The following is a 16,175-nucleotide window of genomic DNA, read 5'->3' as shown; positions in this document are numbered from 1 at the left end:
AGTCTTTTTAATTGTTTTCTTTATTTGCAAATGTGTATTTTGCTGGAATGTTTTTAATGTGTATTTGTGCTGGGGGGAAGGCTCCTCTCTAGTGTCTATAAGCTGAAAGACCCTGTAACATTTACCATCTAAATTACAGTGTCAACTTTTACTTTTTTCTTTCTTTTATTAAAAGCTTTTCTTTTTAAGACCTGATGGATTTTTTCCCCTTGTTGAGGCTCAAGGGAATTGAGTCTGTACTCACCAGGGAATTGGTGGGAGACAGGGAGAGAGAAGGGAGGAGGGGGAGGTGGAATCCCTCTGTTTTAGATTCACGGAGCTTGAATCTGTATTACATCTTGGGGAGGGGGAAAGAGGAGGAGGCAAGGTGCACTCCTCTCTGTTTTTAGATTCAAGGAGTTTGAATCACAGTGATCTTCCAGGGTAACCCAGGGAGGGAAAGCCTGGGAGAGGAAACGGTGGGGGAAAGGGTTTACTTTCCTTGTGTAAGATCCAGGAGTTCTGGGTCTTGGAGTCCTCTAAGGTGGTTTTGGGGGGACCAGAGTGCATCAGGCACTGCAAGTCCTTGTTGGTGGCAGCGCTACAAGATCTAAGCTGGTAATTAAGCTTAGGGGGATTCATGCTGGTACCCCATCTTTTGGACGCTAAGGCTCAGAGTGGGGATTTACACCATGACAACATGAACTCATCATCAGTTTGGATTCTAGACTGAATTGGATACAAATCCCTGACAAGGAGAAACTGCATCTTTATGCTGTCTGGACACTGAGAGGCAAAGATTCCGAAGCAAAAGCAAGAGATCCCCATGCTGCTTGGCATGGGTCAGCCCTAAAGGACATACAGAGCCGCTTATTATAGAAGCTTATATTACCTTTTTGAATCTAACTAACGTGTGTGTGTGTGTGTGTGTGTGTGTGTGTGTGTGTGTGTGTGTGTGTGCGTGTGTGTTTCCCATTTGAACCTCGTAAATAACTCATTTCTTCTCTTAGTTAATAATTTTTTCAGTTATCTTATTACAGCCCACCCACCCCACTAGGCTTCAGAGGCCAAGTTCCAGTCCAAGCCTGAACATCCACACAGCTATTTTTTGCCCCATAGCATGAGCCCGAGTCTGTAGACCTGTGCTCTGAGACTCACTGCCGCAGGATCCTGCTTGTTGTGTAGACAGAAGCCATTATGTCATACACCAGGTTAATCAAACACTTAAAAAACAACTAGAACAAAAAAAAAAAAATCCTTTACGCCATACTGGCCAAATCCCCAAATTACTGAAACGTTTGGAAGAATAAACTTAAAACTGTATTACAGGCAAAACACACAATATCTACTATGCAAAATAAAAGGGAGACACAATGTTACTAGTACTTACCCAATGGCCACCAAGTTCTCATGATGCGGGGAACAAGCTAGACAGAATATAGTTCTGGGCTCTGGGAAGAACTGCTGGCTGTCGTTTCTGTTATACCAGTAACAAATGACTGTCCCTTTCTCATCACCGGACACAACCAAATCTTTCACACAAGATGACCAATGCAAGGCTGAGATCGTATGCTGAAAAAATAGAATGCAGACTGATCAAGGGTGCCTACTGAAGCCTTGTCTTTAGGCTTCTTCTGTAGGCCCTTTGTCTAAAGGAATAATTTACAAACATACACTAGCAGGAAGCACATGGATAAGTCTGTGTAAGCAGCTAGAAGTTAGTAGAAGCAGTAGACCAGAGTTTTCAACCTCTGGTCCGCAGACCCCTTGGGGTCCACAGACTACGTCGAAGATTTCCAAAAGGGTCCATACTTCCATTTGAAAATTTCTAGGGGCCTACAAATGAAAAAAGATTAAAAACCACTGACATCAACTATTGTAGACAACATTGTGAGAGGACGATCCTTTCATGAGACCACTGTTTGGTTTGCAAGTGTTTTGTTTGATAGGTGGCCAGGAAAGACTCCATGAATCAAACTGGAAGGATATATTGAGTGGGGTCCCGCAGGGATCAGTTCTGGGTCCAAATCTCTTCAGTATCTTCATCAATGATTTAGATAATGGCATAGAGAGTATACTTATAAAGTCTGCGGACAACACCAAGCTGGGAAGGGTTCCAAATGCTTTGGAGGATAGGATTAAAATTCAAAATGAACTGGACAAGCTGGAGAAATGGTCTGAAGTAAACACAATGAAATCAATAAGGACAAATGCAAAGTACTCCACTTAGGAAGAACAATCAGTTGCACACATACAAAATGGCAAATGACTGAATAGGAAGGAGCATTGCAGAAAGGGATCTGGGGGTCATAGTGGATCACAAGCTAATTATGAGTCAACAATGTAACACTGTTGCAAAAAAAACAAACATCATTCTGGGATGTATTGGTAGGAGTGTTGTAAGAAAGACACCAGAAGTAATTCTTCCTCTCTACTCCACAACTCCAGGCGTAATTTGTAAAGTCAAAATGGCCAAGAATTAAATACTGGATAACAGACTGCAAATCCCAGTGATAATTAAACTAGGTGTAATTCTAAACAAAACGTGCTTTCAAACATGCTTGTAGCTGTTTCATTACTTCACACTGACTCAGCAGATATTCTAGGCTTCGGCATAACACACAAAGTGATAATCCTGGAATCTTACTACTGTACATACATTTTTTTGAAAATCTACCTAGAAATCAGAATTAGAGACACCTCTTGATTTGGTTTCAGGTTATTTCACAGGCTGAAGTACAATTACAGACACACCAAAACATATAGCTCTTCTACTGCTTCCAGTGGGAAAAGCAAATGTTATTTAAATGAGTTTCTAAACGAATGCAGCTTTCAAAGTTCTGTTCTACACTTTCAATTTGCAAATTATTCCATGGACCTCTGCTGGTTTCCAGCTGTCTGACAGGCATTGAGAAATTGATACAACTTTGTCTATGCCTAAGAAAAGATAAGATTTTGGAACCTTGTTTTAGAGCTTTTCCACAGGCAGGGTGATAGGCTACTATACCTGATGCAGCATATGCTCAGTCACAACAGTCAGTGTCTGCGTATCCCAGATTTTCACAGTTCCATCATCAGAGCTGCTGGCACAGAAGTTGCTCTGACCAGGATAGTGACAAAACGTGAAACCAGAAACCCTTTCTGTATGGCCTACAAGTTCCCCTAGGATTGCAAAAGCAAAAGACATACACAAAACAAATTCCAGCTTCAGAAACACAAATGTTTGTCTAAATCGAGACAACAATATTTTTGATATAGCTTCTAAATGTCACAAAGGGCAAAACATCATTCATTGCAACATCCACTGACTACTGCTGCAAAAGCTGTTTAAAGCAGGATGATTATGAGAACACTGCAACAGGTCCCACATTTGTTGGAGAGCTCAGAAGTGGGCAGGTTTCTCAAGCCCGGGTGACAGCCAAGGTGCTTTAAAACACTCCAGGTATGCCTACATGATTTAAAAACCCATCCCTGGCCCATGCCAGCTGGCTTGTGGGGTGCAACTATTTAACTGCAGGATAGACGTCAGGAGCCCTAGCTCCCCACGAGGTGGGACCCTTGCTGAGTAACTCCATGTGTGGACACTCTCATTCCGGAATAAACCTGGATTAAGCTAAACGGGAACAAGTTACTCCGGATTAAGAGTGTCCACAAAAAGAGCTAGTCAGAAATACTGACTGCGCGTTAAACTCACACCCTAATGAAACCCAATTTAAGTTTCAAGTGCAGACAGGCCCTTAGGGTGCATGCCTCTGTCTCCCACGTGCCACGGCCCCGGGCTCTCCGGAGAGCGGGACGCAGCGGCTGCGCGGCTAGTAGGGAAGTAGGTCCCTGACGGGGGTGACTCCGAGCTCACCCGCACCCGGGGTCCCCCGCGCCCCTACGGCCCCGGGCTGAGGTGCCCAACGCGCTCGGTCTCAGACCCGGGTGGATCTGTGCGCGCCCCCCTGCGGCGGGTGGGGGAGGGGGGACCGGGTCCCGCGCGGGGCAGAGCTACCGTGGAAGGCGGGCGCGGCGCCGATCTCCAGCAGGCAGACGCTGTTCCTGGCCCCGAAGCCGAAGAGGCGGCCGGCCCCGCAGGTGTCGCAGCAGCGGCTGCAGTACCAGTTAGGGGAGGCGGGCAGCACCCGCTCCGCCGCCATCTCCCCAGGCAGCGCCCGCAGTCACTCCCGCCTCATCCGCCACCGGGCAGCCGTTACCAGGCGCTGCCGCAAAGCGCCGCTCGCACGCTGCCGCAACACGACCCCTGACCTCCCGGCGCACGACAGCCTGCTCGGGGCCACTGGCGGCGCTGCGCATGCGTGGAGAGCAGCTGCTGTAAAGCGAGCCGGAGAAGATGGCGGCGCAGGTGGTCACCGGAGCTGGTGAGTCTGAGGGGATGTGAGACGGGGATGGGGGGAGACATTTGTCCGCCACTTCCTCACTAACTCCCCGCTTCGCCGTTGTAGGGGCCGCCTGGGCGCGGAACCTTCTCAGCTGGGCCCGGCCGGAGAGGTAAGTCTGACCCCCCCGCTTCTCTCTGCAGGCTGGTTCGGAACTCCCGGGCTGAGCTCTGCCCCTGGGGGTGAGGGCGGTCCCTCTGGGGGGAGGGCGTGCGTGCTGGGAGGGGGGCGGCCCGGGTTGGGTCTTGTCTTGCGGCTCAGACCTCAGCCCCACTACCTTAGATCCATCCATTCAAATGGAAAAACCTTGTAACCCAACCTAGAATAAGCTTCCTGACTGATTTGGTCACGTGGTGTTCATACCGTTATTTCCCATCCTCGTTCGTCAATTGATACGTAGTAATTCCTGCAGTATTCATAATGGTACTAGTAGCTGAGAGTCTGTGCTGTCACAACGAGATTTGTAAATTCGTGTGTATAAAAGAAAAACGAAAATGGCTAAAAAGTTTAAAAAATGGATGGTAACAGACTGTGAAGCTCAGTGATGATTTAACCTAGTGATGCTCTAAACAAGAAGAGCTCTGAACTATGCTTGTGGCTTGTTAGTCACTTCACACTGACTCAACAGATGTTCTAGGTTTCAGAGACAGACTGACAATCTTGGAATATTATTATATAGATTATGTATCAGCTCAATTTCTGTTACAGTATATTCATGTTTCTCCTCTTACTCCTCCCTTCTCTGCCTGGCTTGCAATATAATCCCCTTTCTCCTTCTCTCAAGAATGGTCTTTGGGGAGTAGCACAAGATCGCTTTGCTTATCTTACATTGTATTAATCCCTCTGCTGATTATGAAGACACTATTTATTTTTCTGAAGGAGCACCTTTATTTCATCTGATATATATCAAAGATTGAGACTCTGTCTTACTAGTTTATAAAAAGTTTTAAATGCTTTTCCAGTGTTGTACTCTTCAGTGTTACCATGACTCGTAGGTGGTGAGACAAATTAAAAATTTTTGGTTCTCTTCTGACAAAAATATGTAGAAGTAATGTTTTGGAAATGCCTAGAGTCAGAGTAAAAGAAAACAAAATATCTTGGGGAAAATGTCTTTTTAATGTATAACAAAATGTTAAATCTAAGCACTTGGATAAGAGCTTTTGTTGGTGGTGTGTTTTCTTACCTCCTCAGTCTTGCTTTCAATGACTGTACAAACTGTTTTCCTGGTTGTGAACCTTGTTCCTAAATGGTGCACAGAGTGCTTATTCTGCTTGAGTCATACACATTTCTTCTTCAGATGTAACTGCTTAGGTATTGCTATACTGATGAAGCCTATATTAGTTTCACTTAAGACTCTAGGATAGATTTGAAAAGTAATTCTGATTAAAGTGTTACATGACAGTAAATCATCCAGAGATTTAAATACTGTTTATCTTAAGGAATAAGCATGTTGATTAAAATCTCCTAAGACAGCGTATTAGGTAGTCATGCAGTCTAAAAAAAATAACAATCTTGTCTTCTTCCCTTTTTATTCTTGCAATTAGCTTCTCGTTTTCCAATTTCCATACTGTGGGCTCAACTTCAGTCCCAGTGTTCAACAGGGATGGCTGTAAAATATCATTCTGTTGTTTGGCCAGCTGGGGACACCTTTCTACTTAAGAATATTTCTGTCTGGTTCTTAGTTTAGGAAATAACTGATAAACCACAGAAATTTCTCTCTGTAAAATACCCATTAGTCTCATTTTGCCTTCTGAACCATCTGATAAAATTTGGCTTCACTGTGTTTTGAAAGTAATTTTAGAATAGTAGCTTTCATTTCAAATTCAGTAGGAAGCACACTTTTTGCTATTAAATTTTACTTTACAACTTCTGGTTCTAAATCAGTAGTCAGCTGTTGAAAAGGGCAGAACATTATTACTGCTATAAGGTCAATAGCCAAAAAGCCAATAAGTGGGCAAGAATTAATTAAGTTGCAGAAGTTTAGTGTCTCCTTGCCAGATGATACGATTCTTTCAGATGAGTTCATTTTTATATATAAGGACAAATGAATGGATTAAGTCTTTAAATCTGGAATGAGGTGTCTTGGCTGTGTTATTGACCAGGACTGAGTTACTTTGGCAGCATTGATGGGCACTTAAGTTTGGAATAGCTGTAGAGGAGGGTTCACTGCTCATCTCAGTGAGTCCCAGATTTCTCATATGCACAGGAGAAATGCCCTTGACATAAAGGCATATCTCTTATAACTTCCTTTTGCCAGTTGCCCATGTTAAATATGCATGTAAGTTTACCAAACTAACATTTTTCTTTGCTGTTTAAACTCATCTGGTACATTCAGATGTTTCAGTGACTTAGCCTACAGTCGGTTTCAGTTATCTGCTGCTGGACCTGTGCAGTGTGAGCCTATCTAAACGATTACAATATCGTTTCTTGCAGGTTACTAGCATCTTGCAGTATTTCTCTTCTGTCAAATATCCAAACAAGAACATATCTGCAGAATGCTGGGAGATGGGAGAAGAAGAACAGAATAGTTTACCCTCCACAGCTGCCAGGAGAGCCTCGAAGACCAGCAGTAAGAATTCACCTGTGAAATCTCTCTCTACCTACTTATATGTAGCAAATAGTTGCTTCCAAACAGACTGCTGCCTATCTCTGGCTAATTCCACAAGGCAATCACATATGATAACTAGTTAGCAGACTCAGTCCAAGATTTGGGTATTTTTGGCATCTTATTCATAACTGTATGAGCAAAGGAGGTTCATTTAATCTTAGAACTTAGAGATGGGAAAGAGCAACTGAATCTTCAAATCTCAGCTTGGACCTCTGTTATTGTTTAGTTTGACTGGTCAACTAATGTATGTGTTTTGCATAATACAAAGCTACAAATTAAATAAGCCTTATATTGTTGGTCACTCTGCCAAACTAATTAAATGCTGAGCCTTGAACTGACTGAGGAAAGCAACATGAGAATCCTTTCTCTAATTATTTCCTTAATATATCCTTCCTCTGCTGCCCAGTTAAGATAGTGTGGGAAAAACTAGCTTAATTATGTGCATGCTGAGTCAAATTCACTTGGTAAAAAAATAGAATGTTTTATGTAGTTGAGTTCATGTAATAGGCTTATTTTTCAAGATTGGAAATTTAATTGTGATTATTCTTACCTTGCTTCCTTTGGCCACTGAAGAGCTGGAAATCAGAGTGGATAAAAATAAATGATTTTTAAAAAATATGAACAAAATTGGAAATTTTTTATTTAAATAGGATTTTTTTGATAAAATGCTTTTTTTTAGGGGAGAAAATCCCATCCAAAGTTAGATACATTATAGCTCAAAGAGATCTCATCATGGAATAGGGATTATAAATTCTCATTCTATAGTATGAGACTATATTCATGTAATGTTTAACAAGAGATTGTAAATGAGTTCCAATAGTTGATGGATTAGGGGCCCAATCTTATGGGATTCCAGGGGTTTCTGTATAGATTATTTAGGTTAATCTTTCTATCTACCCAATGGACAGTGCGGAAGATGCCATCAGAGATGCTTAGTTCTGCAGTTCTCAGACTGGATTTGTGTCTCCAGAGATATGCTTGTTAACAGCAAAATTGTTTTAATAAATACATACATAATACAGAGAGGTGAGAAATAACAGACCTCAACCCTATTGTCCCTCTTCGAATTTGTGTACACAGAGTCAGTCCCTTACCTCTCTCAAAGTGCAAGGTTTCAAAAAATTCAATGAGTAGAAGACTGTTGGGGGCGGAATAGATCTGGACAAGGAGAAGAAGTCTGGAGATAAATGTGAGAAGGGAGGGACAGGCAGCAGAAACAAAAATGAAACTGTTTGAGCTGCATATTCCAGAAGTCCTGAGGTCTTTGAGTGTAGCCTTCATTGATTTGAGATCTACCATACCATTCTCTCACTAGAAGGGAAAACCTATAGTGGTAGCAGGCCGTAAAAGAGACCCATTCAAGAAATCTGTTTGCTGATGGTGTTTTAAAGAAAGTCACACCAGTAAACTGGTGGAAGTCACTTAAGCACTTGGTTTCAATGACTGTTGAAGTGATGATCTCACTTTTAACAGCAGTAGCTTCTGCCGGTGTAGAAAGTCCAAAAGGAAGAAAATATTGTAATTCATTCCAAATTGAGAAATCGTTTGGCAGGAAAGCTTGTTTTTCTTTTCTGGATTATGAACAAACAGGAAAATGAAGGTGAAGATGACTGAGTTAAATTTTAATTTTTTAAAAAATATTTCATTTAACCATTTTAGTTAAAAACAATTTTAACAAAAACAAACCTGATTTAAAAAACTTCAATGTTTAATTGTATTCAAAAAATCATATGTTTGCTGTTGAAGCGAAAAATCCAGAATACATAATATTATTTACATTGTTTTATTTAACTAAAATGTCTATCTAGTGAAGTTCTCCTCCTAATAAAGCATGTCAAGGAAATCCTCCAAATATTAATGATTAACCCAGGGGTAGGCAACCTATGGCATGCATGCCGAAGGCAGCACGCTAGCTGATTTTCAGTGGCACTCAGACTGTCCAGGTCCTGGCCATTGGTCCAGGGGGATCTGCATTTTAATTTAAACTTCTTAAACACCTTTATTTACTTTACATAATAATAATTGGAGATATACCCATCTCCTAGAACTAGAAGGGACCTTGAAAGGTCATTGATTCCAGCCCCTTGCCTTCACTAGCAGGACCAAGTACTGATTTTTGCCCCAGATCCCTAAGTGACCCCTCAAGGATTGAACTCACAACCCTGAGTTTAGCAGGCCAATGCTCAAACCACTGAGCTATCCCTCCCCCTTGCCCCCCCTTACAACAATAGCTTAATTTATATTATAGACTTATAGAAAGAGACCTGCCAAAAACATTCAAATGTATTACCAGCATGCAAAACCTTAAATCAGAGTGAATAAATGAAGGCTTGGCACACCACTTCTGAAAGGTTGACAACTCCTGGATTAACCTATTGAATTGGAGATAGTTCACCTCCCAATGACTTCATAAATATCTGCTTCAATTACCTTTGGTAAATGAAATGACCAATCATTCATTTTCTGATATAGCTGTAAAAAGAATCTGAAAAGTTTTCAAAATAAATAACTTTAAAAATGTATTGTGTGTACCTTCTAAAAATGAAACCTGCATCTATCTATGAGCCGTGAAGAATATGTATTAAAGTTAGAACAACCAACAATAATGTACTTTTATGTAGAAATTCATGATTAAATCAAGTCTTCCTGACTAGTGATTTAAATCAATTTGATTAAAATCAAATCCACCATGTTGGAAATGTAGTTAGATATGCTACTGCTAGAGTTTTTTCTGTCAGCTTGTGTTTTATGTGGAACTAGATAAACTAAATATTGAAAGACTGGGCATTGGAGGAAGGAGTAGTGCTACTTTTAAGATCTCAAAAGAATAGTAGATGTACTTTTTTTTAAAAAAAACCACTTTATTTTGTGTGGGACATGAGCCTTTGATCTTAAGCCTTAAGAATATGTGCAGTGAGTAATGAAATGAATGAAACTTTAATTAAAGAATGTCCCTTTAAAATTTTGCACTGATGTCTTAAATTCTACTTGCTGTTTCTAGCCTTTGCTGGTACAGCAGCGGTGCTCAAGCGGCTCTTTGGAGACAGCTTTTCTTACCAATCACTGATTGAGAAACCATCCTGCCTCTGAAGAGTTAATTATGGCACCAGCATGTAGAAGCATTAATAACGTGCTTTGACCAGATACGAATGACGTTTGGCTTGCCTTGATCTCGTATAATTATTTTTTGTTCTCGAGACATTATGAACATTCCACCTTCTCACTTTTACAGCCAAATCACCAGTATTATAGCTTTAAAAAAAATTCCTTTTTCCTAGGAAATATTCCACTGTCGAAGGGACATAAAATACAGTAAGGATAAGATGTGGTATTTGGCAAAACTGGTAAGAGAAAATTTTAACTTTGTGCAATGTACTTGGTAGGAAAGTGTAAATTTTTTAAAATTCCTATATTTTTCATTTATTGCTTTGGATAAGCAGAAACCTGAATCAGCAAGTTTGTTCAGCTTTTGCATTGTAAAATCTCTGGAAAACTCTTCTCATGCTTTTGTATAAGTTTGCTCATCGAGTGCAGATGATTAACATTTTGCATTTCTGTAGAGTCAACTAACCGCTGTTGAGCAGCAAATGGTGGTAGGAATTTTGGTCAAGGACCATTATTCCCTTATGAAAAATTGTATGGCAATTGGCTTCTGCACTAAAGACTTTTTTTGTGTGGTGGCTGGGATTGGAGGGCTAAAATCTTTGAATTACAATATCAGCATTCTTCCTGGCACTGCAATCTTAAATAACATTTTTTTTTCTCCTTTTGTTCAGAAGGGTTTAATTTTTCTGTAAACTTTTCCTAATTTCAGGTAAAAGGAATGTCAATTGATCAGGCTCTTGCTCAGCTGGAATTCAATGACAAGAAGGGGGCAAAGGTGATCAAAGAGGTATATCGTGCAATTCTTCAGCAGTTCGGTGTCCAAACAAACTTTTCAAACTCATACCTATATCAGAGTTTCCAGAGACATTCCATTTAGCCCATCTGGAATATTTTGATCCAATTTTATTGGTTACAGTAATTAATTTATTCTGCTCTAATTTGTCCAGGCATTAATGACCTCTGCATACAATATTTTAGTAACTAGTGGTAATACAGTGCATATAAGTGTTCTCTGTTCATAATGACGAGCCTTCAAAAATATTTAAACTCATGTCTCTGAGCTTATAGCTTAAAACATGTTTTGAATTTATAAATTGTAGGTTACAAGAAGAGAGAACAGCTGAGTCTTGTATGAAAATCTCTGTTGTGTTTGTTGCAAATGTCATAGGCCTCTTAAATAGGTGACCCACTTGCTCACTAGGGGAGGCATCAGTTTTCAGTACAAAAATACTGAAGTAAAGCATGTCCCTTTTCACCTTGAAATAGTGAGCTGCAGCAGGTAATCCTGCACAACCTCAGAAATTGCATTTCTAGTCTACAGTGGGACACTTCATGAAGATGAATATAAGAATAGCCATATTGGGTCAAATCAATGGTCTGTCTAGTCCAGTATCCTGTCTTCAGGCAGTGGCCAGTGCCAGGTGTTTAGAGGCAATGAACAGAATAGGGCAATTTTCAAGTGATCCAACCCTGTCTGTCACCCACTCCTTCTGGCAGTTAAAGACTTGGGACACCCGGAGCATCGGGTTGCATCTCAGGTCTATCAATGGCTCTTAGCCAGGATGATCAATCTTCCATGAACTTATCAAATTCTTTTTTGAACGCAGTTATAGCTTTGGCCTTCACAACATCCCCTGGCAGTTGACTATGTGTTGTGTGAAGAAGTACTTTCTTTTGTTTGTTTTAAATCTGCTGTCTATTAATTTCATTAGGTGATCTCTGGTTCTTGTGTTGTGTGAAGGGGTGTTAAAAAAGGGGGGGGGCAGGATTTAAAGCTGGCACTTGGTGAAAAAAACTAGAATGAGTGCAGAAAATAAATCTTCAAATCCTTATCTCCATTTAGCATAAAAGTTGGTCACCATCAGTTTGTGCCCCAAATTTAACATCCTTCTAAATTGTTACTTCTAGGGAAAGTGCACAATATTGTAAATATTTAAGTGTTTTTGTGAATCTCTGAAGCCCAGTCTTTTTAAACATTGTAGCCCCTTTTGAAAATGAGATCAAGGCTCCTAAATCAGTTAGGCTGGGCTTAAATCACTAAGAACTCTTAAATGCTTTTGTGGGCCCCGTATGTTACATCATGCTACAGAGAGGGTTGTTGCTAATGTGTGATCATCTTACTAGTAACAGCATTAGAATGGACAGTGAGAAAGTATCCGATGAAGCAATCTTTAACGTTTAAATTAAATTCCAAACTTTATATCTAAATTTCTTACTGATCTTTCCCATTTAGCTAAAATACTTCTGTGTTTAATTTGTCAAAACTGAATCGGCATCCAAATATGTAGAAAAAGAACCCCCTTCTAGAGTACAGGTCACATTCATCTGCCATAAGCATGCACAACTCCACTGCTGCTAATGGAGATGACCGCTTCCACCAGTGATGAGTTTAGCCCTACAGCTACACCATAGACCATCCCTGCCATTTTCAAAGCTTCTCTGAAAGAGAGAAATAGGCCTCCCTGCTTGTAGACTCATCCTTTTAGAATCAATTTCTACTACTAAATTTAAAAATGAAAACAATTACAGGTATCTTTACGGAGATGAGAAATTGCATTGCTGTAATTCATGTTCAACATTTTCCTTTCACTATAGGTTCTTCTGGAAGCTCAAGAAATGGCAGTGAGAAAACACAATGTAGAATTCAAATCAAATTTACACATAGGTAAAACTTTTCTTATTTCTTAAATTTTTTTAAAATTGCTTCTGCCACCAGGGGGCGGGCAGAGCAACTGCTGCTGGAGCCTAGAGGAACACTCAGTGACTGCTCTGGCAAGAGGTACTGGCGGCTTCCCCCTCCCGCATCCTGCCTCACTCAACTCTTCTCCCTCTCTGCTCCCCCCTGTCCTGCCCCACTCACCACCTGCCCCAGCTCTCAGGGGGTGTGGACAGGGTAAGGAGGGGGGGTGATTGAAAAAATGTGGGAATCGCTGTGCTACAGGGTTGCGGCCTACTCCAGATGCAGTCCTCCTGCCTCAGGCTCCAGTTAGGTACTCTGAGTTAGGCTCTGCCCTGAGGTTCTTTTTATATGGGCCTGATGGACTCTTTGGAGCCTATATATGGGCCTATCTGCTGTGCAACGAAGGTCACTTTAAGGTAACATGAGGAAGATCCGATGACATTCCCTCTATGAGTGCATGGTTGGGTGTTCAAATAATGAAAATATCTGGTAAATACATTGAGTTCTGTGGGCAGTGGAGATTCGACAAAATGGAATCTAAGTCTCCACTAAGAATGGAGAAGGCAGGAATCTGTTACCTTATGTTAATTGTTACTAATGAGAAGTTGGAGCAGTCATTAAAGGGACACTGTAAAACCTGGTAGGCCCCAAAATTAGCTTCTCTTTTTTTGGTGTTTTCATTCACTTTGTGCAAAGTGAATAAATTATGTGTGCATGCTTTTTATACTCGACATTAGTGGTCTTAAAGAATTCTCTCAGTCATGAGCTACTCTTTATTTCATGCATAATGAATTGTTATAATGGAAAAAAATGTCTGGAGGGAAAGGAATTTGAGGGTGCTATAAAAAATACACCCCCTCCCAATGTCCAGTTAAAGGTTCCAGTAGCTCCCTCACACTCTGAGACTCTCTCATTTCTTTTCTTTTCCTCTTCTAGCTGACTCCTTTTCTGGAAAAGGCCACTATCTGAAGCGGATTCGCTACCATGGCCGAGGCATGTTTGGTATCATGGAGAAAGTCAAATGCCATTACTTTGTGAAGCTGGTAGAAGGCCCACCCCCCCCTCCAGAAGCACCAAAGACTGGATTTGACCAAGCTAAGGAATATGTGCAGCAGCTCCGAAACAGAACCATTATTCATACACTATGACACACTAATCCAGCTATATGTATATTTTCTTCATAGTTTGAAAATGTGTGAATAAAAATAAGATTGTAAGACAGTTGGCGTTGTTTGATTCTCAGTTTGCTGTTGGCTTATGGAAGATCCACTGCATGATGCATGGGGGATCCGAAGCTTATTTTTACTATTTGATTATAGCACCAGAGATGTAACACTTGGAAATGCAGCGAGCATCCCTTCTCCTGAGAAGTTTGCAGTCACACAATGATACTTCCTTTAAACTTGTTTTTGGTATCTCTTACTAATTTTTCTCAGTCTTCAAATTGCCAATTCTGTTCTCTGAATTATGCTGAAAATGGAAGAATTAAGTTAGAAAATTCAGTTGTCCTTAAATTATCCACTAGTGCCTTGTATAGTAGCTGTTTTTGGCTCTCATTCTGCAGGAGTGCAAGGAACTGCTGGTTCAGATCTGGTTGTGGGCTCAGGGCCTTAATTAGTAAAATGTACATAAAGTCTTTAGCTGGCATAGGTACAACAATGTGACTAAAGTGTAGAGACAGAATCTGATGAGCTCATAATTTCAGTCTCAGATCTTCCATTTTCTTTACATTTAATATTAACCTCTTCGTTTAGTGCTGGTCTATTGTAGCAGCTTCTGACACACAGGAAAGCTCTGTAGAGGATAGTCTCAACTATGCACCTTAAGTGCTAGGCTGACTTTGTGGATTGTTGGGTGTCCCTTACTCTGACGCATCTTTGACATTTCCTAAGCACATCTTTAAGATCATTGATGGGATCGTTGTCCCTTCAGTTGTACTGGATGCTTATGGCCCTGTAAATGATGACCTCTGTCATTAAGTCTCCCAAAGAGATCAGAGAAGGGGGAATGTTGAGATACTTAATCCAGGAGTTCTCTGGCAGGGAACTGCGGTTTCATTAGTGCCTCATACACATTATAGAAAGAAGGGATATGATTTTTAGAGCCTGTTTCAGATTAGCTGCCACCGAGTAAAAAATTAAGTCAAACTTCAGCTTGGGAGCTTTAAATTAAGTCAGTAGGTGGCACTGTCTAGTTTGTGAGTGGTAGGATGGCGCTGAAAACTTGTACTATGTTAAAGCTCATTCTTTAGCCGTCATGATGGTATTAACTGATACATGCACAGAATTCCAGCTGATCTCATTGGAAGCTTTGTATTGGTAGCAAGAGTACAACATGGAACAAAGTTTTTGTGCTTTGTTAGTCACTAGGAGGAAACTAGTTTTTATACACCATGCTTGAGACCAAATAGTGCCTTTGAGAGTTTTTTGTGATACTAAGGCAAATGAAATGCTCTGACTCTAATGGGGAATGATTTATTATATTATGCAATCCATAGGGTGGTTGTGCTTTATATATGGATACCTCCTCCCTACCAGGCAATAGAAGTTTCTCCTCACTACCTGATGCTTTGAACATGAGAGACCAAATACAGTGTTAGTTTCTATGGAGCTTAAGGTTCAATACCTTAACATGAGTCCGGGATGGGGAGAATGATCTGTAGCATGTCATCCACGAATGTCTAGATTCCAGACCTTCTTTCAACCTCTGGAAGCTACCCATTGTGAGTGGAATGGAAGAGATTCATTTTCAGTTCTTATACTGCACTCATCATACTAGATTCTTCCACTGCCTGGCTTAAGTTTCTATAACAATTGGAAGATAAAGATTGCTATGAGGATACAAACAAACTGCACCTTTTTATACAACTCCTGGATAAGTTATTTTTTTATAATCTTAAATATCTCAATCTAAAGCATAGCATCCTTCTGTCATGAGGTGTGGTATATAGCATCTGTCTTGGGTGCTAAAACTTAGGCAATACATGATACTAGCTGTTCTGAAGAAATGGGAGATGTATTCCCAAACCAGTACCATCAATGAGTGCTTATTTGTCCACTGGCTAATGCTGTCTTGAATTCATGCAATAGGAGCAGCATATCTGTGAAACAGGGGTCACTCGCCTAGTGAGTGCCTCCTAGTGGCTGGGTGTGGTATTGCAGGCCTTTCCTCCTCCTCCTCCTCCCCCCAACCCTGGTAAGCTGTCAACCTCGTTTGATGGCTCTTCTTTAGTTGAGCCACTCAATCAAAAATAGACAAACCCCTTCCTGGGTAGAAAAGAGTCCAATGCTCTGCCTGACCCTTCACCTAGGCTTCCCAACAGAGCCATATCCTCTTCTCAGGGCTTAGGCCACTTTGCTAGTAGGACGGCAGATAGGAGACCTGGGCCCATCACTACTCTGGGTCCCAACTCAGCACACAA

At 41.0% G+C, this 16,175-nt stretch overlaps 2 protein-coding genes across 3 annotated transcripts in view; one reads left to right on the top strand and one right to left on the bottom strand.

Annotated features, from left to right (window-relative positions):
• The window catches only part of GEMIN5 (gem nuclear organelle associated protein 5), a 32,817-nt gene extending 28,643 nt beyond the window's left edge, over positions 1-4,174 (bottom strand). The window contains exons 1-3 of one of the 2 annotated variants that reach the window (XM_030571580.1): positions 3,977-4,174; positions 2,987-3,141; positions 1,370-1,551 (exon numbers count right to left, since the gene is read on the bottom strand). In XM_030571580.1, the coding sequence (XP_030427440.1) occupies positions 1,370-1,551; positions 2,987-3,141; positions 3,977-4,121 (482 nt within the window). In that variant the 5' untranslated portion in view covers positions 4,122-4,174. The remainder of the gene's footprint in view (positions 1-1,369; positions 1,552-2,986; positions 3,142-3,976) is intronic. The other variant, XM_030571579.1, reaches the window with a different exon arrangement.
• Positions 4,175-4,264: 90 nt separating this feature from the next.
• Positions 4,265-13,975, top strand: MRPL22 (mitochondrial ribosomal protein L22). Its single transcript, XM_030573252.1, has 7 exons — positions 4,265-4,343; positions 4,428-4,473; positions 6,795-6,930; positions 10,248-10,313; positions 10,784-10,861; positions 12,670-12,739; positions 13,691-13,975. The coding sequence occupies exons 1-7, from the start codon at positions 4,316-4,318 to the stop codon at positions 13,900-13,902; spliced, it is 636 nt and encodes a 211-aa protein (XP_030429112.1). The 5' UTR covers positions 4,265-4,315; the 3' UTR covers positions 13,903-13,975.
• Positions 13,976-16,175: the final 2,200 nt, after the last annotated feature.

Source organism: Gopherus evgoodei, chromosome 8 (genome assembly GCF_007399415.2).
Source record: "Gopherus evgoodei ecotype Sinaloan lineage chromosome 8, rGopEvg1_v1.p, whole genome shotgun sequence".
Classification (NCBI taxonomy): Eukaryota; Metazoa; Chordata; order Testudines; family Testudinidae; genus Gopherus; species Gopherus evgoodei.
The sequence above is the reverse complement of the archived record's forward strand: the minus strand, read 5'-3'. Positions and strand labels throughout refer to the sequence as shown.